Source organism: Antennarius striatus, chromosome 11, assembly GCF_040054535.1.
Source record: "Antennarius striatus isolate MH-2024 chromosome 11, ASM4005453v1, whole genome shotgun sequence".
Taxonomy (NCBI): domain Eukaryota; kingdom Metazoa; phylum Chordata; class Actinopteri; order Lophiiformes; family Antennariidae; genus Antennarius; species Antennarius striatus.
Genome location: NC_090786.1, coordinates 6,307,735 through 6,331,371, shown reverse-complemented (window position 1 = coordinate 6,331,371; position 23,637 = coordinate 6,307,735). Strand labels below are relative to the sequence as shown.

Genomic DNA, 23,637 nt, shown 5'->3' with positions numbered 1-23,637 from the left:
TGGTTTTATACAACTTACTTTAATAAATATTTGAACAAATAAACTGAACAAGATTTTTAACAGAAAACAGGACATTTATACATGATTTTCATTACATTCTTCATTTAATCTTCCGTCAGACTATAAATACTAGACAAAACAGCAATGAGAATATAAGAAGTAATAAGAATACAATAACTTTAGGATTAATGTTAGAAATAGAACCATTTTAGGTTGAGATGAAAACAAATTTACAAAATTTCAAGAAAATTATTGAAATTATTGAACAGGATGATCATCACTCCACATCTAACCATCAATAAGGCCTCCATACAGGCTCCTCCCCTCTCATGGACAGACATGCCCCTTCCATGTAATTATTTAGCGCAGTGATGGGATTACGGTCCTCCCCCATGGTTTGGACCGATTGGTTTGGTCCATGATACAAGGTACTATGCTGGAATGAACTACTGTGGCTCAAGGGAGGGGGAGGAGGAGAAGTTAGGTATGAGCTGTAAGGTGTGGGTTGAGTGGAGTAGGAGAGGGGGGGAAGATGGTGCATTCTGGGACCTGGAGTGAAGGAGGTGCTCAACGAAGTCACCTGGCCCAGAAACGATGATTCATTGGCCCACAGAGAGGAAGAAAACGATCTACAATCTGAGGAGAGACAAAGAGAGCCAGCAAGAGGTTTTGTAAAATAATGCAATTTTTTGAAATTAAAATATACAAATAAAAAATATTCCATTTTCTGTAATAAATATTATACAAATATTCTGCATTGGTCCAGTCCTGTATAAACACTCCTCGTAGTTATCTCTTAGTCATTTTACTCAGTTATAAAAAACAAGATTCATAATAGCATGCCTAATGAGGGATTGCTGCTGCAGGGCCTGAAGACTCCTGGCTTCATCTCCTTCTGCCTCTGTCCTGACAGTCAGAGAAGAGTAAAGTCATTTTGAATAAAAGTTTGGTTAAATAAAAAAAATTAATTAAATTAAATTTTCTTGTATATACTGACGTCTTGGTAGGCGCTGCCCATCCACAGTCACCTTAATCGCTTTGTGTAAGGTGGCAATCTGAGGTGGCGACGTCAGCACATTAATGGAAAGTGTGAAACTCTTGCCTGAAACAATACATACAGTACATGCACATAGTATATCAGTGAAAAAAGCAATTTATAACAAACCATAGTTGAGGGTCAGACGATGTAAGGATTGAGAAAGGAAAGGACTAAGAGAACATAAGACATATTAATACATGTTGCTTCTACTCAGAGTCACTTGATGATGGTCCATGATTCATAGCTACTGCTGCTAAAGAGACTTTTTGGTTCCACCAGGTAGAACTATTTCAAATTTTAGTTGCAGACTACCAGTCACATTTTTCTAACCTAACAGGATAGGACTTGTTTTGAAGTGTTTTTGCAATGTCATGAATTGTACAAAAAAAAAAATCCATCCATGGAAAACTCACAATGTTCCACTGGATCCACATGAGATTTTTAATGTTGGTCTGGGATTCAGAAGAACATATTTGTAAGGGATGCATATGTGTTGGATCACTGATTATTAACAAAATCAGAAGGCAACATCAAACATACTGGATGGCAGGCGATCAAACAATGACAAATTGGCTTCATCCTGTGTGATGGAGCACATGTGATTCTCAAAAACTAGAAATAAATGTATTGACCCTGCAATGTGACCTAATCCGTGGAGGAATCTATGTACCTCTACCGCTGCGACCTATGAAACGGAGGTCATTGAAGTGGGCGTAGCCTTGCTTCATGGTTGCTGTGGCATTCCGTAGCTCAGCGCTGCTGTTGTCTTCATTACCCGCCATCACCGTGACAACAACCCCATCTGGCACATCGTTCCCCAGGGCAACCACCTGGAGGATGGAGAGTGGTTAGAACTGATCCTTTACTATAGTGTAGGAGGTTATAACCTTTGTCATTACGAAAAGAAGCCAAATCTTGGTTAGGGGTACTGATAGTCTGAATCCTCACAGTGAATGCAGTTGGCAGGGTTTTGTTACACCTCCAGTGTTGAGGCAGGCTGCTGCAGAGGAAGTTTGGGCTGTCGGTCTGTACCAGGCCTCTGAGTGGTGCTGTGCTGCACTGACGAAGAGACCTGACCTCGTGGTCGTCCAACTGGCCTTTGGAGGGCGATAGTGTAGGCCGGCGCTTCACGACAGGTTCTGAGAGAGACAGAGCAAAAGAATGATGCATCTTTATTATATACATATGTAGTTTTTGCTTTATTTTTCTTAATACAACCGTTGTGCTGGTGTCTATTTTTTCATTAGTCTTGATTGAAATTTTAGCTGTTAAACAAAACAAATTCTGATATAAATTAAGAAATAATAGTTAGAATCTACACCTTCAGGCAGGCAGATGCTACAGGAGTGTGAAATCCAGAACAAGACTCACCGTTTCTGTCCACAAGTCATCAGGTTGTTGAATGACTCTGCTGTCCCCTACTTTGAATGGTTGAACTTTTAACCCCATATTTGCTTACTTGCAAATGTCAAATATTTTCAAATAATGCAGTGCTTTAGTTTTTCGGAGCAATATGCATTACTTAAAATATTAATTACATGTTTAACTTTTAAAATTATATATATATATATTTTTTTAATTTTTTAATTTTTTAAATTTTATATTTAACTTCACCATATTTGAATGAATATTCTGTTATTTTTCAGATGACGGGAGACGTATAGTACATAGTTCTAGCTAAATTTGACAAAGCAGAAACACTTGCTTTCCCTCTTCAATAATCAGCAAGTTAAAACAATATTTAACAAATCACTTTTATATTTTGTATTATGACAAGATTTGCTGCTAATCCTCTTACATTTCTTTTGTTATCGCAATAACATTACAGGTACTGATTTTAAACGGAAAATCTAAAGAAACTACAGGCACCAAAATCCCATGCTTCCGAATTTAATTACGTCATCAACACGCGTCGATAAACTTCATTAACAAAGCATCAACAAACGTTTCTTGACGACTTTGGTGAGAATTTGAAATTGTTTCCGACCACTTTCGCTCGCTTTCTCCGTTTTTTTTCTGCTTGCACCTCCACTCCCTCTCCTCCGGTACAACTTTTTCTCTTTTCTCATTTTTGCTTTGTGTTTTATTCACCGCAGTGTTTGAATAGGAGGGTACTGCGCTGTATTATCATTCAGATTTCACTGCCGGAGGGGAAGTTACTGCGGTCACACCACCTGTGCCCTCCGTATTTGCGTGTGTTTGGACTGTGCGTTCGTTTGCCTCAGATCTTTTCTGCTATTTTGTTATTTTAAGCTCTTAGCGCCGCTTCTGTTCTCTAAGTTTTGTTTCGGTGACATGACCCAAAAAGTGTTTGTGTATCGTTCAGCATTTAGCAATTACCTCCAGAAACGGGTGTGTAAAAAAAATGTTAAACGATGGTTAAGTGATTTTAGACAATGGATATCAGAGGACATATTATTATTATTGTCAATTTTGGCTGGTGTGTTTTAACCAATTTTGTTTTTTGAGATCCATATCTCAAAACTAAAATTCCGTTTTGTGAAGCAGTTGATGCATATTCAACAATCTTGTTGGAAAGCTCCATCTCCAAGGGGGGAAGTTTGAAAATAAAAAATAAAAAAAATCCTGAATCCAGTCGTTTATTCCACAAAATTAAAAAAACTAGGTTCATACTAGTGTTTGATTGACCAACAATCAAGATGACACACATTAAAACGTAACCCTTGATAACACTGCTCCCTTTTAAAGGATAAAATTATTTTTTTACTTGGACACATCTACCACATGGTCCCAGCAGCACAGGTCAGGACTGAACCCTTATTAATGAGCTGAAAATAATAAAGCTACCACAAATTATATTTTGATGTAAGTCAGTAATTGATCTTGAAAATATTCGCGTTACAATAAACAATAATCCCTATCTATTTAGGAGAATGTGTTGTGAGAAGGCTAGCGATAATACTTTCTGACCTAATGAATTTATTCATTTTTTTTTTTGCCACATTTATTCCTATCTGTTGTTCATGTCAGCAGGAGTGAGGGGTTATGAGCAGTCCCATGGCTGGTTCCTCCACCTCCAGTTCTAAAGATCGTCCAATTTCCAGGACCAGCTTCATTCCTGAACTCCAGAGTATGATGTAAGATGCACACAGAAATGAGACTCACCCCAGTACAGCAGGGGGCTGTTGGCGCTGAACAAACTGTTTGAAGCCATAGGGAACTGTGTCAAAAATTACAGAAACACAATACTGTATATAAAATATATTCTGATGTTATGGTATGGTAACAGCAATGTTTTTTTTGCCATATAAACACACACACATACACACACATATGTATATTTTATTGAGTTAAAAGCATGATATGTGTGGTGTGGTTGTGTGTGTCTGTGTGTGTGCGCATGTGCATACTTGGGGTACTCACCTTGAGTTGCGTGTGGCTGCAGACAGATGATGTTGGTGGTCAGCGAGGTTGAAACCCAACTAAACCCCAAAACCTAAAACCAACAGATATCTTGAAGCCAACGTTTGAGCCTGAAGCCAAAATGCCCACAACCCCAAACCAAAACCATCAGATCATTACCTGCATGATTGACAGCTCAGAACAACCAATCACAGAACAGATAAGGGGGGTGTTGAGTCAACAAGGGGGCTGTCTGAAGCTTGTATGTGACAAAGAAAGAATAGATGGAGAGATGGAGGGAAAGGTAAGAAATGAGAGAAGGGAAGAGATTCAGGATGTGGTTTTAGGTTTGGCTGCCATCATAGATGCAAATATGAACAAATTGTGGTCATAGTGTGTGTGTCTGTATATGTGGATGGGAGGGAAAAGTACAGTATATGGAGAAAGAAAGACATGACAAGATGTTTAAATTTACAATTGGATTTATTTTTCATGCACATGTCAAAATTTAGTTTTGTCCTGTTAAACATCCAAAGCAATAAGAATTATGGTTAACTGCGTATCCGTAATGAGTAACACTGCATTGTTGAAATTATTTTATCCTATCACCCTTTTGTTGTACATATACTGTACTTTGTTTTCCAGCATCATGCAGCTCTACTCTTGGTGTCACAAATACCAAACCTTAAGTACAATATTATACTTTATTTTAATATCTTACTAAAAAAGGTTTTCTTACCAACCCATTTAATAGGAAATTTCATAAATATATAATATTGTATAAACACAAGTAAACTATTATCATTAAATGCAGTGAACATAAGTTCTCTAATATTGGGTGCAGCATTTATCGTGAAAATCAAGATCTCACAGATTGAAAACTCCTGCTCAAACTTTTAACATGTAAACTAACTGTATTGTAGTGATGCTGTAACTGGACGCTCTGGTTAACATCGTGTGTGTTTGTCAGGTTTGCTCTGGGAGATGCTCGCAGGCCTCTTCATGAGACGGCAGCTTTGGTGGAGGACATTGTTCACACGCAGCTCATTGCCATGGTAACTTTAGTGCATGTAAAAAAGATTTCACAAAAACTTGAATTTGCCCTTATAACAACAAAGTAATGTGAGAGCTCATTGCTCTTGTCTAATTCTAAGTATGTAATGAACTAATAAGTGTTCTAATGCTGTCTGGTGATTGCTTTCTTTGTCAGTTGCATCAGGCCTGCGAGGGAGCAGCTCTTCGTGGGTCAAGGGTCATTTCAGCTGAGGACATCCTGTTTCTGATGAGGCGGGACAAGGTAAACAAAACACTGAATATGCAAAAACTAAAAGTTATGAAAAACTTGCATGAGATGCATAAAATATGACAACTCAACTTTTACAGTATTGAAATGAATAACAATTATAATGATGATTATCCTCATCTTTCCTTTTCTGTTCTCTCCATCTCAATCTCCTGACCAGAGGAAAGTCTCCAGGATATTGAAATATCTCCAGTTTAGAGATTACAAATCCAAATTACTCAAATGTGTAGAGGAGGAAGACTCGCAGATAGAAACTGGTACAAGCAGTCGCACATACACATTCTGAGTTTTTAATTACAGAAGATCAAATTTATAAAGTGAAATCTGTATAAAATATTTGCTTTAATTTGAACTGATGCTCAACGTTTTAATTTAATTCTAATTGGGTTTTTTCATATTGGTCGGGTGTAACAGGTGCTGCTGGTGGTAACCAGAGGCGACAGAAATTGGCTCAGGATTTTCTAGTGTGGATGGATCAGACTGGCGAACTCCTGTCATTGGCTGAGCGGCCGGAAGTAGACCTTGTTAAACAAGAGCGAATGGAGGTCAGAATTCACCAGATTCACCAGGATATCTCCACTCCTTAACTGTCTGTAATATCAATTAAAATGTTTTAGCATTTATGTAACTGTTGTAAGATTACATCCAGTGGAGATGGTTGATTTTTTAAATTCCTTGCTTTTGTATGCCTCTCCAGAGGTTAGAGCGTCAGACTCGGTCCATGGACCAGGCTCAGTACTCTGAGTTCTGTGAGAGTCGACAGCTCAGCTTTGGTAAGATTTTACTAAAGTGATCCAAATCGTAGATGTTTAATTGATTAAATGATTAATTCTAGTTGTTCTGTGTTCGCAGCTAAGAAAGCATCAAAGTTTCGGGACTGGCTGGACTGCAGCAGTCTGGAGTTGAAGCCCAACAGCATGGCCATGGAGATCATGTCTTACCTGGCTTATGAGACAGTTGCTCAGGTAAGTTGTTAGTCTTAATATTGCACACATCTTCATGTTTCTGTTCATTTTAAAGCAGTCATAATATCTGTCACATGTTTGTTTCCATCACTCTTCTCCAGATTGTTGATCTTTCGCTGTTGGTAAAGCAGGAAATGGTCGCAAAAACCAATCCCATCAACTATGTGATCTCTGCCAGCTACATTAACTACAACTCTTACACTGAGGTACACACATACATACATGCACACACTCATAGATGTAACTCTAAAACAATAATTTTTTAATAAAGTAAATACACACCATCACCTTCACCATATTTCTCTCCACCAGGTAAAAAAGGATCCAGACTCACCTGAAGCCACTCCCCCTTCCACGCCAGGTTCTTCCCTCTCCTCAAAGCCCCTCCTACAGGGTAATGGAAGTCTGGACAGGGCAAGACAGAGGAAACGCAAAAAGGTGTGCATGAAGTGTGCGACAGTCTTACCTGTGAAGTGGTTGTTTTTAACATTGATTGCTACCAAAAATAGATTTTGTGAATGGCTCAGCGTACGCTGTACTATTTTACTCCTCTGTCAAAACTTTGCATTTATAGAAATAACACTGACAACATGACCTTGGTGTCTGATGTTATTTTAATGTGGTTTTTGTTTCAGAGCTGTCCAGCCACAGTGGATCCTCCCAGTGGAGCCATCCAGCCCTGTCACATCAGAGAGGCTATTAGAAGATACAACTACAGACACACGGTGTGTACACACAACAAATGGTGGACTTAACGGGATACAACAGGGTTGTCAGCAATGTAAAAATTTATAAATGGTAGAAATACACAGAGATTCAAGAAGAACATTCCCAACAAAATGCCTCAATTATTTTGTGCTGATGTAGCTGGGACATATTGTCAGAGAAGAGTGCCAAAAAAATAGCTCAGCAGTAGCCCAGTGTACTAGGCCTTGGGCTGGGAAGGGTGGCCAGTTCAAGAACCACATGGACTAAAATTATTTGGAGTGTGAACTTGGATGCAACGCATTGTAGCTCCCAGCTGCTCTACTTCTCCTGTCTCCTCTAGTGACATGCTTACACGCCCCTTGTGTTTGTGTATGTGCTAGGGCTTATGCATATGTACATGTGTGAAAATAGATTAAAGAGTAGGAAAAATGTTTTTCAAATGGGGATGAATAAAATTGGTTCTTTCTTCTTCAATACATCTTCAACAAATGAGTGAAATTTGATTGGGTGTTTTTTGAGATGTGATATACTTTGTCTGCTCTGATTGGGACATAAGAACCAGGAACTCCTAACTGGGAAGAGACATGTGACACCAATTTAATATAAATCCCTTTCTCTTTCAGAGTGCTTATTCAAGGACTGGGATGGCCTTCCTCAACTGCTGAAGATGATGCAGTCCTTGCAAAGATTTTTTTTTCAATCACTTTAATAAAAGGTTTTTGTTTTGCTTTGTTTTCTGAAAAATTTATAAAGTTAATTCATTGAACAGGAGTTTTAAATTTTGTACTGGTGTAAACTAACCTCTAAAGAAAATCTTCCAGAAACAGTCAATCTTGAAAACAAACTTTATTGGTCACTAATACAGAAACTCAAAGGACAACTGAGCATGCTCCAAACTCAGCTTGTGACATCATAGCAACATGAGAAAACGGAGGCTGGGGCTTGACTGGAACTGCTCTGAACATTGAAGAGTATTTACCATGATTACTTGGAGGGCTGAAGGTCTTTTCTTGTTTCACTGTTCACATCAATGTTTGCGTTGATGACAATTTGAATGTGTGTAGCAATTATGTATGACTGTAGGGTTAGGGTGTGACTCAGTATTTCTGAGTGCTGTTCAGCATCGCTTCTCTTTCCATCAGCAGCTCTCCATATCTCTGCTGAAGTTCTCGCTCTCTTTCCTTTTGTCTCTCAACATCTTCCAAGAGGGCCTTCAGACACACAAACACACACACAGACACTGATGTCAAAAAGCAAGATGTCAACACTAAAAATTCAAAAGTAATCCGATACATCGAAGTATAAAAATACTTAATATGTAAATCGTCTCACAAATAGATATGTTTAAGAAGTGGAACACTAAGACATTTGATCAATGTGATGAAAGACTACAGTATTTTCTGCAATATAAGGCGCACTGGATTATAAGGCGCATATAATAAAAAAATTAAAGATTTAAAAAAATAGTGGCTGTAGTTGCGCTATCCGTCCACTAGCCAGAGCATTCATGACTGAGTACCTTTAATCAGCTGTAAACGTCCCTATTGTTATTTCAATGAAGCTATTCTGAGCCTCATCAAGGAAACCTGATCACTTGATCACTTCGCCATCTTAGAAATAAGTCAACACGCATGTTAAAAAACCTGACATTAAAACTGGTTAAATTCATTACGAGTGCACTCAAATCAAACAGGGCGGATTATTTCCTGATCTGAAGTTCGAAGCAGATATTTACGCTCCGACGTTCGTCTTTATTAATTATTGTTTCGATCGATCGGTAGTCCAGTCGTAGGTGAGGTGCAGCTATTTGCTGCTGTGTGTCCTAAACAATTTTTAAACAAGTTTTTAAGGTCAGGCTACTAATTTACTGGCAAATGTGACGCTGTTTTACTAATAGAACTGACTTTAACGTCGGTGTCTCAACGCAGTGAATCTCACAGCACATCGCTGCAGACAGACCACACAAGCCCAAATGTGCCCCTCCGCCGCCTGCCCAGAGCTATCGACTACATTTGCAAATCATGTTTTGCTAAATTATCGTAGCCGGTCACCGGGGCTCTGCTCTACCGTCAGACCAGCTGGTCAGTGAGAGCCGCCACTTCGGCGACACCCCTTGACTACTGTTGTTAGGGGGCGTAGGCCCGAATACCTTCTGATGGTGTCCCTGGTGGCGTAGTGTGGCATGACTGCAGGCTTTTTTTCAGGGAAACTTGTTTTTAACCAATACTAATATCAATATCAATCCATACATAAGACACATTGGATTATAAGGCGCACCATGGGATGAGAAAATTATAGGCTTTTAGGTGCGCCTTATAGTGCGGAAAATACTGGACCGGAAATAATCAAATGTCACAGACACAATTTACCTCTATTCTCCGGGGAATTGCGGTATCCTCTTGTTTCTTCAGCTGACTGAAGGTCTGCAGCTCCGTGGCTGACTGTTCCACCTGGAGGACACAAGTATTATTACAATAAATCTCATACATTCATTCCAATTCCCAAGAACTACAGGATTGCAAACAGCACCATAGAGCCAGAAGATAACCAGAAAACTTGATTTTATGGGTTCAATCAAATTCATATCACTAGTGTAAATTTGGTACATTTCTTCACTAATTAGCTCTAAATGATGAATAGAAAGGAATGCCAGCTGGCTGCTCAAGTGAGGCTAGGGGAATTGTTCTTTTCCCGCATCAGTTCATTCTGATGTGTTTAGTACCTGTTCCCAGAGTTCATTGTGCTGCTTCAGGAGTCCCAGGGCCCTGGACTGAAACCCCCCCAGCAGGATTTTGAGTTTCTTCTCCAGTTTAGCTGCTTTCCGGGCCTCTGCCGTCATGTGGCCGCGATTCACCTGAATGGACACAAACTTCTGTGAATACACCATGATTCCTTCGCCTTGTCAGGGCAACAAAACCACTTCCTTCTATTCTTTTAGTTGAAACAATCAACCTTTCAAAGAACATAACCCAATGCCATGTAGTGGCTTATCACAAAACCGACCGGACTGACTTTGAAATACTATTGTTCAAGCCATGTCCTATTAGTTGAATGGTGCTTTCATCAGCCTTCTGCTGTCTGGAGACTGCATCAACAGGGGGAGAAGAAATACTGGCAGATGACGACACTCTCTGAAAGAATGGCTGCTCCCAAGCTAGGAGATGAAGACCAGGCCAGATGGAATTTACCGACCGAGATTATTTGATATTTCTGAGGGTAATATGAGTGAATGTATCTTGCTGTCATTCTGTCTGCTTCCTTTCTCACCTCTAGTTTCTTCTCCAGGCTCTCAATGCGGTCCTTCTTTGATGCCAGGTTAGCTCTGGTGTACCTGTTCTGAGTCGGTAGATATAAAACCTGCAGAAAGACAAAAACGGTGAACACCCAGCTGTTGATGTGATTCTGGTTGTCTTTGACTTTATATATGGGCTCAGAGGAATGTTTACCTGCCCGTAGCACTCTTCCCACACTTGGCTGTAGGCCTCCATACTGAGATCCCCGTGACCCATTCCTGCCTTCACCACCTCCATCTCCGCTGCCAGCAGCTTCTTTGCCTGTTTATTAACGGGCCACAAAAAAGTATGCATCATTAATAACCACTTTCAGTACAAAGTATACCTGCAGGCAAGTTACACTGCAGCTATCCATCCATCACCAACATGATGGGTCTTTCATGAATGCATAACAAGTTTTTAGAAACAAACTGGACAAATCAGTTTGTCAAACAAATGGTTTGTTGACACCAACTTTGGTAATTGCTATGTAAGGTGTTGAAGTGTGTGTCACCTGCTCCATCTCTTCCGTGCTGATTGGCTTGTAGGAATGTGTTTCCAGGTATGCTATATGCGATGCATTGTTTGACGTGGAGGTGGGGCCTTTATTTTTCCCACGCTGCTGCTGACTGGTCGCGTTAGTGGACGGGTGGTGCAGGCAGTCGTTGTGCAGCATTGTGATCATTTCCTGTTTGATCAGCTCCTCAGCCAGTTGGAGATCCGGCAGTTGCTCCATGGAGGGGGGACGGAGGACGGACTCGTTTACCTGCATAGGCATTGAGAGAACGGCTGAATGAATTTTTGGGAAGATTTCAGCCAGTGAAACAGGAAATGCTGACTCGTTCTTGAACAGTTGTTTTCCTCATGACCAATGTAACGTATGGATCCAAGTTCCAGGTGTAGCTTTTCATGTGAGAGATTGACTACAGGTGTTGCAGATAAATAGAAGAGAGGGGACATTTGGAGGGGATGCTCAACCTTACCAGAGTGCTGCAGTTTTATAATACTCTTATACACTAAATGATTTCATTATTAATCTATTGATGAGTAAATATTGCTCCCACAACCCTGTCAGGACAAGAAGTAATACTGTAAACTTCACCAAATCTTCAGAAATTGACTGTGTTTGTTACCTCAGAGGGCCTGGGGAGATTCCTCTGCACGGCAGTATGACGTAGCTTCAGCTCCTTTTCTCTTTCAGCCTCCCGTTGAGCCTTACAAACACACACACACACACACACACACACACACACACAAACTATTTGAACACTACATAGACAGACCCTATATGGGATTGTACCATTAGAGGAATCAGCGCTCCCAAGAAAACCGTGTGGAAACAATGTGCACACACCTGTTTGCGTGCCTCCACGTCTGCAGCGTCCTCTGTGAATCCCGTCTCTGTCTCAGTTTCTTCAAGCTCTTTCTCTGCATTTTCTGGGAGAACAATCTCGAAGTCGTTCTTGGGAACAGGAAGTGACATCAAGCCCTGCCTCAGCTGCTGCAGGCTTTCCTTCTGCTGTGTGTGTGTGTGAGAGAGAGGGACAGCAAGATAAATAATTTGGTTATTTTGATTATAAAAGATAAACTTATTAATTTCATTGTTTGCTGAGATGTGTTTTAGCTGGTAACATTTATTAAACACAAAATACTCCGTGCCATCAGAAACCTTATATTCATGTTATAATCATGACCTTTGAGTGAATCTATTTACCAGGTGTTTAGCATACACAGGATCAGCCAGCTGCTCCTCACTGTTAATATTCAGTTTGTCCCTCAGTGGCGTGCGTCCAGGTGTTAGACCTGGGGTGGCCGCCCCACGTGGGGTCATCGCTCCTCCAGCTTGAGGGGTCATGCCCTCTTGTCCTTGACCTTGTCCAGGGGTCCTGTTCAGTCAACAAAACCGGAAATTTTAACAAAATAGAATAGGAAATGTCGTTTAAATTAACATCAGTGGATAGTATTGTTACCTAAAGGGCGTGCTGAGAACTGTATTTGGTGTCTGTATCTGCTGTCGCTGAGGAGTCACTCCACTGAAGTCACTCTCATGCAGTGGAGTGTTGAGACCTCCCTTTAGAGGGGTGTCAATGTTGGTCAGAGCCATCAGGTTCTGGGCCTCCTAAAATTACAGATGCAGGTAGTTTAGTAAAATTTCATGTTTTAGTGTTGGTTGACCAGAAATATTTTCAACTAAGAATTTCCAGATGTTTCTATATCCATCTTCAGCTTGCCTCTTTAAAAGGGTTCATGTTGCCAACGTGTGTTTGAAAAATCCGTCTCATACCTGCAGTATCCTGTCCTGGGCCGCCGGGGTGCGTGGGGTACGCAGCCCTGTTGTCATGGCATTGGTGACACTATACTCTGATAGGAGGGCTGAGGAGGCAGAGTTACCGCTCTCGCTCTCCTCGGCAGCCTGACGGGCGACCTCGCTAGCAACGCCCAATTTGACAACTTCTTCCAGCTCTGCATCACTGATCTATGACAAACGTTAAATTTTGAAAAGGTGTTGGACTCAACAAGAGTAAACAGGATGTATCCTGATCAAATCTACTGTTCTGGGACATTGATAGGATGATATCGGCACGCAGTGGTCACCTGTGGAGCGGGTAAAACCAGTTTGGAGCGTTTCTTCGTGAACTCGGCTACTCCACTGGTCTGCAGGATGGCAGAGGGGAGGTCGCTCTCTTTCTTCTTTTTGATCTTCTGTTTGTCTTTTTTTCTATCTCTGTCCTCTTGCTCACTAAACACAAAAAAACACACAAAACCTATTAGCAATGAAAACTGAGTCTTACTTTGCACACACTTGCTCATTCAGAACCTTTAATAGCTTCATTTAATATGTATGCAGTTAATTTTCTTTAAACCCTTGTGTGTTCCCACATTATTCAAACTACATGTGTATAAAATGCAGTGAATTTTGTACTGACTTCCGGAGTTCTCCATCTAAGTGCTGCTGTCTGAGTCGTTTAAAGTTTGGCTCCAGAGGGACGTACTGCTCCATGCTGGTGTCATAGAAACCCTTACATTAAAAAAAAAAAAAAAAAGTTAATAAACCAATTACTACAGCATTAAGTTGAGCCCAATGCTGTTATTGCATTTAATTGTTTAAATGAAACAAAACAGCTTATTGTGGTTACAGATGCAGGTTTCTTTTCAAAGGGAATTTCAGCGTTGTAATCGACTCCTCTCTTCTTCTTCCTCTTCTTCTGAACAGCAATTCCAGCTGCTCTCAGCTCCCTGCGCTTCTGCAGAGCTGCCAACCGTCTGTATCACAAAGTAAGACAATCAATTATTTAATTTTTTTTCAGATGGTGAGAAAAAAATGTATGAAATCATAGAGAAAAGTTTCTGAATAAAGAAATCATGTGTCTAACCTGGCTTCCTCAAGCTGTTTCTCTCTGGCCTTCCTCTTGGCTTTCTTGCCCTGGGTATTGGCCAGTCGAGCTCTGGCCTCTGACAACATCTCTAACTCATCTATACATAGTGAAACCGACACATACATATTATCATGTCATATCAGCACCCATGTGTTCAAATCAAACTGTGTTTGTTGACAAAGACTGATAAAGCCCTTTGCTGATTCTGATGGTTATGTTATTTGTCATCACAAAGAAAAATAGTACAGAGCATAACTGGTCTGCTTACCAGGAAAGACAGAATGAAAAAAAGTTGTTCTATGAGTGAATAGTGTGAATCAATAACATTTTTATTAAACTTAAACTAACGAATTAAAAATTTGAAGTTTTTGACTTACTAATAATTCGCAGTCAATATATAAATGTCAGTAAACTTCCTAACCCTGACTTGCGCAACAAGCAGTAGAAGTGTTAACATTACTGTTGTACTGCCCACACAAACACTTCAAAAACAATGTTCCAAATAAGCAAGATATGAATACACTCAAGAAAATTATGATAGCAAGGAGATATTTTAAAGACCCAGGATACAATCTGTCCTTTCGGATGGATTGTCATGCTCCCCATCGCTGTTGTGTCAACATACCTTCATCCATGTCCACTGGGTCAGGTCTGGCAGGTTTGGTTTCAGGATTAGGATCTATCTCTCCTGGTTTTAATTTCCTGGGGTCATCTCCCACTTCTTCCTCATTGTCTCGTTGGGCTGCCTTGTCTCTAAAGAGTCACATATTAAGAAAAGCATATTAATTTTTAATCAAAGGCATCTGCAATAACATTGAGATGCTGAATTTAAATTTCCAGACATTCAAAGTACACAAACATTTTTATGGTTCCTGGGAAACCTGTTTAGAATATCCAATATATTTAAATACTGTAAGTTAAAGTGCGATGCATAGCAGAATTAAATCATAAAATCGTACAGGAGGTATTCATAGTGCTCCAGACACTGGGCAGCGGTTCGTCCTATAATAGGAGCAATGGTCCTCCATTGGGTGGGCATCAGCTTAGCCAAATGAAGCAGCTTCTCCTCCTCTTCTCTAGACCATTCGGTTTTTTTAATGCTGGGGTCTAACCACTCATACCTGTAGATAGAAAGAGAGCCAAACTAAAAACAAACTTACATGGAACAATGATCTGAATGATATTACAATCTCTTTCTCTGGGTACATAACACAGAGAGATGCTTATCATTATCAATAATCATAGAAATCACTTTAAAAAACATTTACATTTGCAATCATTAAAAAATACAGCGCATGTTGTTGTAAAGTCTTCCTCAGTGCAAATTAAGGCATTGTTTTATAGAAATCTCGCTCTGGATTTTATTCTTAATGCCAACACTAGTGCTTAAGTAAAACTCACCATCTAGCTTTACACTGCTTGGCAGACTTGCGGTGCAGCAGGGAAGCGATACGAGACCACTGGTTTTTCCCATATTTCATCACCGCTGCCTTGAGGATCTCATCCTGTGTAGAGAATAGACACACAAATCCACAAAGTACTTTTACTGTATTATCTGGACATCATTCAATCATACGTAATAATTGATGACCAACATCAGATACCTTCCACTGTGCCCATGTGACAATCTTATTGCTATTAGAACTTCTAAGTAGCTCAATCGCTAACATTCTAAGACTCTTGTAGGGTTCAATAATGCTTTCTAATGTGCCGTTATCAATATTAGGCAGTTAAATTCGTTCTGAATTCCAAAGCTTCGCAAAAACAGTAAATTAACGTAATACATAAGCATGCTAGCGGGCTAAATCCCGTTAAATTAGCACTAAGATGCATGCTAACTAGGGCTAATGAATTTACAAGCGGTGAGCATCGTGCTAACTTAGCTAGCCATGTAAACACGTACCTCGGTGTTGCGCCAAACGCCTCCTTTTATCATAATTCGTGGCATCTTGACGTCTTTTTGCGCTCTTCTTTTTTAAACCTGTTTAAAAGGGGTTCGTAACCACTTCTGAAGATATATGCGTTCAATTTTTCACCCAAACTAAATGCAATGCACAGAAATGTGACGGCGCAATGTTCATGCACCAAACCGGAAACTTGTGTCGCAGAGTTGAATAGAGTCGCCGAAATGCATTGTGGGTAGAACTGAATCTTCGCAAGTGAATCCAAAATCCCAAACTGACGCCCAGCGACAATCAAAGGAGTAAACTTTTTGAGGAGCTGCTGCCTGCGCAAAATGAAATCACAGCTTCTACTCCGTTTGTGGAGAAGCTGACCGCACATACATTAATCCACTTGGAAAAACAACAAAAAGAATCTAAAAAGATATATCTAGTTATGGAAACTATTAACACAATACCGCCCCCTTGTGGGTCTCGAACATAGTCGCACAAAAACCAAAGTACGCAGTATGAAAAGAATGCTGTCACACAGGATATCCATATCCAAACAACATGGTTTTAAGAACACTCTTAATTTTCATAACAAAAAATTATATGGCATGCAAAATGTGATGGAAAATTAAAATATAAGCCCCAGTTTAGTTCAGATTGATGTTGAAATCGGTAGTACTGCAAAAAAGTGTGTGTGCTTGTTGGTACACTTAACAAATTGTGATAATTCTCAGTTGACCTTGGCTTAACAATTAATCGATGCAACAGGTTATTCCAGAAATGTCCAAACTCAAACTTATATTCATAAAAAATGCCTTATAATAGGCCAAAAAAAAAATCACAGACATCTGAGGCGATGATGTTTTTATTTCAACTCGGTATCTGAGGTACATATTCACTGATTTCACAAAGATGATATCAGGTTACATGTATGTTCTTCACACGTTAGCACGACACAGAGAACACTTACATCAACATGACATGAGACATGCACAAACAAGGCAGAGACAGGAGTAAGCACTGGTGGCTGACTGCCATCAACCGTCCACCAGAACACAAAGAACCAATCACAATGGGTGATATTCCTAACTCGTCGGCTGCAGGGGAGGATGTGGGCAGACAGAGGACAGGGACCGGATGAGGAGAGGAAATGAAGGAGAATTAACGTGGAGGGAAGGGGCTAATACCTAAAATATTTAGACAAAATGTTAACACTGAGCACCATAATAAACAATAAATAATATTTTCCATATTAACAATAAAGATCATTAATCTCATAAATAACATTATTATCCCTTTTCAATAATATAGATCGTTAAATCTGATACGAACTGAACATTTCCCATCGGATATTGTGATTTACCTCTCTGCAGTGACCGCACACACACTCACACACACTCTCTCTCTCTCTCTCTCTCTCTCTCTCTCTCGCATACAAACACCTTTTATTTCCAGGCTTTCTCTTTAAGAACTATTCAGTGCAGTGAGCAATACTGTAGGACAAGGGAATGGGGTTGTCTAAAGGTGGTTTAAAGGTGATGCTTAGCTAGTTTTGGGGTCACATGCAGACTGATATGTACAACTCTAAACTCCCTCAGCCCCAACCTCTCTTTCTCTTCCTCCTCTTACAATGTTTTTTTTTTTACCATTAATTCCCACCATCATTGATTTCCACCCCTCTACTCTGCATTTTTTTCTCTTTTTACCACCCCTTTCCCCCCATGCCTCCTCCCTCTTTCTCCCCTATGTCTAGTCTATTTCAGGTCCCCAGCGTCTCCTTGGATGGTCTTTTTAATGCGGAGCAGCATTGTGGTCAGCCACTGGTCCAGACGGGACACCGAGTCAAAGTCCTTCACAGCCTCCGTGAAGGCTTCGCTGTTCTGCTCCTCGTGGGCTTCTAGGAGTTTCTGTGGAAAATGAAACCATCAAGTGAAACCATCTCAGGATCCTGACTTTAACTGTGGGCTGAAGTGATGCAGAGGCTTCCCCTTTTGTCATGCGTGGTAAAAGAACAGTTTCAGTAGCACAGTATATCAGATACCAGCTTTTGAAGCATCCGTGAGGAATTTTTACTCACTCCTCACAAACAAAGGCCTCCTGTTTGAACTCACCTTTAAAAGTTTGAGCTCTCTGGAGTCTGAGAAGGCTGGAAACATCTCCTCATACTTCTCTATGGCCAACTGAAACACACACACACACACACGGGCAAACATTTATGCACATATAAAATAATCTTAAAATCAATTCATTCACATGCATGAATTGTGTTGCTTGTGTGTAAGATGTCGTCTGTCTCAACACAGCTATGTGTGTGTGTGTGTGTGTGTGTGTGTGTGTGTGTGTGTGTGTGTGTGTGTGTATGTGTGTGTTACCTTGGCGTTCAGCTCGTCCACTATGAAGTGACACAGTGAAGCCTTAAAGAAATACTCTTTAGCATTGTATTTTAACAGAGGATTGTCCATGGTGCTCATAGCAACCTGAAACAAAATTGTGTGATCAGAAAGGATGTTCTTTAGCATCTTAACACTTTCCCTCAGTGAAATTTACAATGTAAACTTGGTAAAAATTGAACATTTTGTTCATTATAAGCATAATATAAATAAGGAACATTGTTCACAGAAGAAGTTCACATGATCAATAATGATCAGATGATCATTAGCTGTTACCTGTTCATAGATTTCAATAGCTTTCTGGTACTGTTCCAGTTGAGCGCTGTAGTGCCCGACCTTCAGGAGACATTTGTTGGCTGAACTAAAAAAAAACCCACACACACACACACACACACACACACACACACACACACACACACACACACACACACACACACACACACACACACACACACACACACACACACACACACCCACCCACACACACACACACACACACACACACACACACACACACACACACACACACACACACACACACACACACACACACACACACACACAAGCTAAAGGCTAATACGTGTTTTATTTTTATCCCTGTCTCTGAAAGTGAAAGTGTATATGTAGGATTGCATATTGTCGTGAATGTGTGTGATTAAAGAGAAGATTTTCATTATCAATTTGACAATTATTTTATCAATTTCTTAAATGTTTTGTATTTTAGAAAACTTCAAATATGATGAGAGATGCTCAACAGATCTCAGACTTGTCGAATAGTTGTCTGACCAAAGATCACTGTGCTGTATGAAAAGACAAAGCTGAAAAGTTTTGGACATTTTGCTTCAAATTGGATGGACACAAAATTATTTTTTAAATATTATATATTATATTCTATACATTATATTTGTATTCTATATATTTACTTTATTTTCTCCACAAATGGACTGGTTAGTCAACACACTGTTTCAGCTCTGCTCGTACTTCGTACATTATTTCATCTTTTACTACAGATTCCAACGACAAGTTTACCTGTTAGATTCTTCTCCTTTGTAGTAGTCTGCTGCCTGCTCATAGTGTGCAATGGCCTGAATACAAAAAGACAAATATTACAAAAAAAATGTCATCTATAATTTTTTACTGAATAAAAACAGATATTCACTTCCTGATCACATACCTTCTCAATATCAACCAGCTCAGACTCATAAATCTCTGCTATAGTGATGTGATGTTTGGCTGCAATGGTAAACCGGCCCTGTAACCAGGACACACATACATACGCAAACACACACACGCACGCACACCCAGAAAGGATGGTATTCAAGCATAAGCAGGATTGTTAATGGGCAGAACAGCTTAAAGGTGGAGGCGGAGCTTACCATGTCAGTATAGATGTCAATGGCCTGATTTAGACAGTTAATGGCCTCTGGAAGCAGACAGACAGGAAGGTAAGGATGGAAGAGAAGCTCAACAGCAAGAGTCTCCTGAAGCCGTCTGTATCCACTCAGTCAAATTAAATCTCTTTCAGCGTGTGTGTCTGTGTGTGTGTGCGTGTGTGTGTGTGTGTGTGTGTGTGAGATTCACTGGATGGATGTGTTGAGGACTTAGTTTGTGTCGCAACAGCTTGGTAACATCTCAGAAACAGTCAACAGCGCTAATCGCCTCCATCTTTGACATATTCCATCACAATTTCATCCAGGCCTCAAATCTGACATTTGCCACAAAAAAATGAAAACAGATATATAAATATAAACCCATCCAAACACAAATTTAATCTACACAATGAACATAGAAATACTTTTGTTTCAACAATGAAGAACTCAGCTTTCTTTGCAGAGTTTAACCATCATGACAAAATGTCTCCTAACTGTTGGGAGCAAAACCGAACCTCATCGATGTGATAAAATAAGTGACATTCAAATCCTATAATGATCCGTTTTCTTTTTTTAAAAAGTAGTGAGGAGTTTTACAGCTGCAGCAGAAAACTGAATCAACTACCTGTGTGTGTATGTGTGTGTGTCTGTGTGTGTGTGTTTGTGCGTCAGCGGTGTTCACCCTGCGGGTCGGCCTTCTTGTACGCGTTTCCTGCGTCGACGAAGCTGGTGGCGGAGTCCAGTTTGTTCTGCAGCTGCATGTGGAGCCGAGCGGCCTGACAGAATGCATTCCCTGCAGCTGGAGACACACACACACACACACACACACACACACACACACACACACACACACACACACACACACACACACACACACACACACACACACACATCAGGCATCAAAATCATCAGACATCCAAACAGTTAAATTCTGCTCAGCGTGAGTTATTATTGGCACACCACACTGGTTTCTACAGCCCTATTGCTCTCTCTCTCTCTCTCTCTCTCTCTCTCTCTCTCTCTCTCTCTCTCTCTCTCTCTCTCTCTCTCTCTCTCTCTCTCTCTCTAATTTGAATAAATAAATGAAGATTTGTGCAAATTTTTTTTTCTATTCAGTGGGATGTGTGTGACATACAGTATATATATATATATATATACATACATAATGTGTGTATATATATATATATATATATATATATATATATATATATATATACACACATACATAATGTATATAAATTGATTTGTTTGTTTGTTTGTTTGTGTGTTTACTTACCACTCCAGTTTTTTGCCATTTTAAACATGTTGGCAGCTCTGGCATACATTTCACAGGCATCTTCCACCTTATGGTTTCCCCTAGAAAAACACATCAATCATTCATTTTCATTTATTTTTTAAATGTCATTTCTCATTGAGGTGAATTTGCAGCATGTTTTTGAATGACTTGATTTCAACATCAATGTAAAAATTATCTGACTTAAAAAGAAATAGTATGAGATACGGATAGACTTTATACTTGACTCCAACAGACTTTCATTTTCTTAGCGACTCTAAATCTTTCAGCCATGTGACTGCAGCATGAACTGGTTCACATATAGTGTTTACATCACCCTGCAGGACAGACATCTGGCTCCGAGTCCATCTGAAAGTCTCATGAAGAGGAGAATAAATTAAACTGCCAATATGCAAAGAGTGAGGTCATAAATTAATCATCAGTACAAAAATAGACCTTACTTTAAAAGAATTCCAACTTTTAAGTTTGATTTATCAGCTATTGTCAAAGTCTGTAAAATGTCTGTCTGTAGTTGCTAGATAAAAGATGAAAAAAATGTAAATTTGGTTGTTAAAAAATTGATTTATTTAAAAGGGTGATATCTGTATTTATTGGGCAAACTTTCAACTACCATAAATAAATACTAGATGTTTTGCAAGTACTGATGTCTCTGTCTTATAAGTATCTTTTATAAAATAACCTGTTTCTACATTCTCTGTAGAGATTAGAGGGTGAATGTCACGGTGTGTTTATATCTGTTTCATCATTTCTACTTTCTTTCTTCCAATGACCTCCTGTTGCAGTATCCTCTGTTAAAATGTACACAAGAGATGAAGTCAGGGTGAAAAGTCTCAGCCTGCCCAAACTCACAAAACCCCAAATTAGTTTACTTCACTTCTAAACTCAAGATTCCATTTAATTAAAAAAACACATGCTGGCATCCATGTGGGGAGAACAGATGTGCCCCATTTTGTTGTCATGTTTGAGGCCAGATTACAGAAGATATTGTCCCGTTATGTACCCTGATATTATACATCAAACGGATTACATTATATCAGAACAGAAACATTACATTTAAAGAAAATATCTATCTATCTATCTATCTATCTATCTATCTATCTATCTATCTATCTATCTATCTGTCTATCTATCTATCTATCTATCTATCTATCTATCTATCTATCTATCTATCTATCTATCCATCCATCCATCCATCCATCCATCCATCCATCCATCCATCCATCCATCCATCCATCCATCCATCATCCATCCATTGTTTTCCCCCCCCTATTGTGCTTGTAAACACCCGCTTCTCCCACGCATGAAGGCCCTGACACACGCAAACGAAAGAGAAAGCAGCCCCCGCATCACCGCATCACCACCGGCAGGTTGTTCGTTCACCGTCCTGGATGCGCTGCTCTCCCCCGCCTCACTGCATCCTGTGCCGGTCGAACGAGCCCCACCACCCTCTGCTCCCGCAAAATCTCTTGCGTGACACGTCACGACGTGTAGGCCACGCACTTTGCAATTACAGTACATTTTATTTTTTGACATGGTCGACTACAAAAAGACGCAACAGTAAACCTTTCATCAGGACACAATGTCATACAGAAAGTTAGCACCCTATAGAGACCTATAGAGTAATTATAGGACAATAAATAAATAATCCAGGATATAATATATGAATACATGACTTGTAAAGGCGGTGATGGCTCATCATTATACACCAAGAAAATGAAAGCGGTGTTATAAAAACATCAGATGGAGATTCTCCGTCACGGAAAGGGGAGGCATTTGACAGGCTTCGATGGGGCCCTGCGTGTAGGGATCGCTGCCCCACACCAAAATGAGAGAGGGGGGGAGAGAGAGACAGAGAGGTAGAGAGAGGTAAACAGAGAAGAGAAAAAGAACATCCTTTACCCGAACATCCCTCCGAGGAAGGATCCGGACGCTTTGACCTTTTTGTCGGCTTCAGCCATCAGCTGCATGGCCTCCTTTTCTTTCCCGGAGTTGTCCATGGCGAGCTGGTTCTGAACGACGGGAGGAAAACAAGTCGATGTTCCGCAGTGGACGGAGAGAAGAGCAGAGGAGACGACAGAGACGTCTTTGCTGGTGCTGATGCTGAGAGGCTGCTTCTCCACATCTACGGCGAGAGAGAAAGGTCAACTGTGACTCGTTGGCACCACCTTGTGGAGAGATCACGACAAGCCACACTCTATTTAAAAAGGTAACGCTAGTAGTGCCTGAAGAACGCAGATGGAGTCGTTTCCTGATTAGGAAATTCCTACATGCAGTGCATGCGAATTGATGATGCTTTAATGTAATAATTACATAAAAATACCTTCAATTTATTTAAGCAGTTCTAATTCCTGAGAGACCTCAGTGTGAACATATTGACAGGAAGCTCAACTATTAATAATGTTTGTTTTTCTTCAACTCAGGAAGTTCTAAAACGTCTGAATAATATCTGAGTATAAAATTTCTTGCTGGTTCTACTCTTAAAATCGAGTACAACATGAGTCTAAACTTGATATTCTAAGAGGCGTAAATGCCGCACTGGACGCTGAACCACGGGTACCGAGAAATGGCCACCAGGGGGCAGCAGACTCACACAAAAAATTGAATTGTACACAAAACTTGCATGCTAAGATAGTAGCAATAGTTTTACTCCTAAGTCTGCAGTCT

General features: G+C 40.1%; 4 protein-coding genes across 7 annotated transcripts; 1 reads left to right on the top strand and 3 right to left on the bottom strand.

The window, feature by feature from the left end:
- Nucleotides 1–295: 295 nt before the first annotated feature.
- runx2a (RUNX family transcription factor 2a) lies at nucleotides 296–4,214 on the bottom strand. Its single transcript, XM_068327573.1, has 6 exons — nucleotides 4,166–4,214; nucleotides 1,988–2,178; nucleotides 1,710–1,869; nucleotides 998–1,102; nucleotides 844–906; nucleotides 296–636 (listed from the first exon to the last, which is right to left on the bottom strand). The coding sequence occupies exons 1-6, from the start codon at nucleotides 4,212–4,214 to the stop codon at nucleotides 296–298; spliced, it is 909 nt and encodes a 302-aa protein (XP_068183674.1).
- supt3h (SPT3 homolog, SAGA and STAGA complex component) lies at nucleotides 2,949–8,166 on the top strand. Of its 3 annotated transcripts, none has more exons than XM_068327569.1 (12): nucleotides 2,949–3,001; nucleotides 4,034–4,137; nucleotides 5,373–5,457; nucleotides 5,613–5,699; nucleotides 5,866–5,962; nucleotides 6,120–6,250; nucleotides 6,403–6,478; nucleotides 6,558–6,670; nucleotides 6,772–6,876; nucleotides 6,983–7,108; nucleotides 7,306–7,395; nucleotides 8,002–8,166. In XM_068327569.1, exons 2-12 carry the CDS (start codon nucleotides 4,046–4,048, stop codon nucleotides 8,041–8,043), a joined length of 1,044 nt encoding a protein of 347 aa, XP_068183670.1. In that variant the 5' UTR covers nucleotides 2,949–3,001; nucleotides 4,034–4,045; the 3' UTR covers nucleotides 8,044–8,166. The 3 variants fall into 3 exon arrangements, with proteins under 3 accessions (XP_068183670.1, XP_068183671.1, XP_068183672.1); XM_068327570.1 differs by having other exon boundaries at nucleotides 2,953–3,001; nucleotides 4,031–4,137; XM_068327571.1 differs by having other exon boundaries at nucleotides 2,973–3,084.
- Nucleotides 8,167–8,205: 39 nt separating this feature from the next.
- Nucleotides 8,206–16,142, bottom strand: cdc5l (CDC5 cell division cycle 5-like (S. pombe)). Of its 2 annotated transcripts, XM_068327568.1 has the most exons (19): nucleotides 15,931–16,140; nucleotides 15,429–15,532; nucleotides 14,987–15,148; nucleotides 14,653–14,780; nucleotides 14,025–14,124; nucleotides 13,788–13,914; nucleotides 13,578–13,669; nucleotides 13,246–13,390; nucleotides 12,935–13,126; nucleotides 12,621–12,769; nucleotides 12,365–12,536; nucleotides 12,005–12,169; nucleotides 11,784–11,864; nucleotides 11,165–11,416; nucleotides 10,825–10,932; nucleotides 10,646–10,735; nucleotides 10,101–10,232; nucleotides 9,748–9,828; nucleotides 8,206–8,589 (listed from the first exon to the last, which is right to left on the bottom strand). In XM_068327568.1, the coding sequence occupies exons 1-19, from the start codon at nucleotides 15,973–15,975 to the stop codon at nucleotides 8,476–8,478; spliced, it is 2,439 nt and encodes an 812-aa protein (XP_068183669.1). In that variant the 5' UTR covers nucleotides 15,976–16,140; the 3' UTR covers nucleotides 8,206–8,475. The 2 variants fall into 2 exon arrangements, 1 of the variants encoding a protein (XP_068183669.1); XR_011037325.1 differs by lacking the exon at nucleotides 8,206–8,589 and having other exon boundaries at nucleotides 9,812–9,828; nucleotides 10,101–10,532; nucleotides 15,931–16,142.
- Nucleotides 16,143–16,776: 634 nt separating this feature from the next.
- On the bottom strand, nucleotides 16,777–23,086 carry napba (N-ethylmaleimide-sensitive factor attachment protein, beta a). The gene is made up of 10 exons (XM_068327439.1): nucleotides 22,873–23,086; nucleotides 20,956–21,035; nucleotides 20,362–20,478; nucleotides 19,686–19,732; nucleotides 19,484–19,561; nucleotides 19,339–19,394; nucleotides 18,586–18,670; nucleotides 18,292–18,396; nucleotides 18,031–18,099; nucleotides 16,777–17,826 (listed from the first exon to the last, which is right to left on the bottom strand). The coding sequence occupies exons 1-10, from the start codon at nucleotides 22,968–22,970 to the stop codon at nucleotides 17,674–17,676; spliced, it is 888 nt and encodes a 295-aa protein (XP_068183540.1). The 5' UTR covers nucleotides 22,971–23,086; the 3' UTR covers nucleotides 16,777–17,673.
- Nucleotides 23,087–23,637: the final 551 nt, after the last annotated feature.

Bases quoted from the DNA above. Each gene is read 5' to 3' on its own strand.
- supt3h (XM_068327569.1), top strand. From the start codon at position 4,046: ATGAGCAGTCCCATGGCTGGTTCCTCCACCTCCAGTTCTAAAGATCGT. The intron at 5,458-5,612 runs GTAACTTTAGTG...TTTCTTTGTCAG, and splicing joins ACACGCAGCTCATTGCCATG to TTGCATCAGGCCTGCGAGGG. The intron at 6,251-6,402 runs GTCAGAATTCAC...ATGCCTCTCCAG, and splicing joins TTAAACAAGAGCGAATGGAG to AGGTTAGAGCGTCAGACTCG.
- runx2a (XM_068327573.1), bottom strand. From the start codon at position 4,214: ATGGCTTCAAACAGTTTGTTCAGCGCCAACAGCCCCCTGCTGTACTGG. The intron at 1,103-1,709 runs GTACATAGATTC...GTATTGTTTCAG, and splicing joins CATAGGTCGCAGCGGTAGAG to GCAAGAGTTTCACACTTTCC. The intron at 637-843 runs GCATGCTATTAT...GTCTCTCCTCAG, and splicing joins CAGCAGCAATCCCTCATTAG to ATTGTAGATCGTTTTCTTCC.
- cdc5l (XM_068327568.1), bottom strand. From the start codon at position 15,975: ATGCCACGAATTATGATAAAAGGAGGCGTTTGGCGCAACACCGAG. The intron at 13,915-14,024 runs GTTAGACACATG...TTTGTGATACAG, and splicing joins AAACAGCTTGAGGAAGCCAG to ACGGTTGGCAGCTCTGCAGA. The intron at 12,770-12,934 runs GTATGAGACGGA...CTGTAATTTTAG, and splicing joins CCCAGGACAGGATACTGCAG to GAGGCCCAGAACCTGATGGC.
- napba (XM_068327439.1), bottom strand. From the start codon at position 22,970: ATGGACAACTCCGGGAAAGAAAAGGAGGCCATGCAGCTGATGGCTGAA. The intron at 19,733-20,361 runs GTGAACACCGCT...GTCTGCTTCCAG, and splicing joins CAAGAAGGCCGACCCGCAGG to AGGCCATTAACTGTCTAAAT. The intron at 18,397-18,585 runs GTAACAGCTAAT...ATTTTGTTTCAG, and splicing joins CTATTGAAATCTATGAACAG to GTTGCTATGAGCACCATGGA.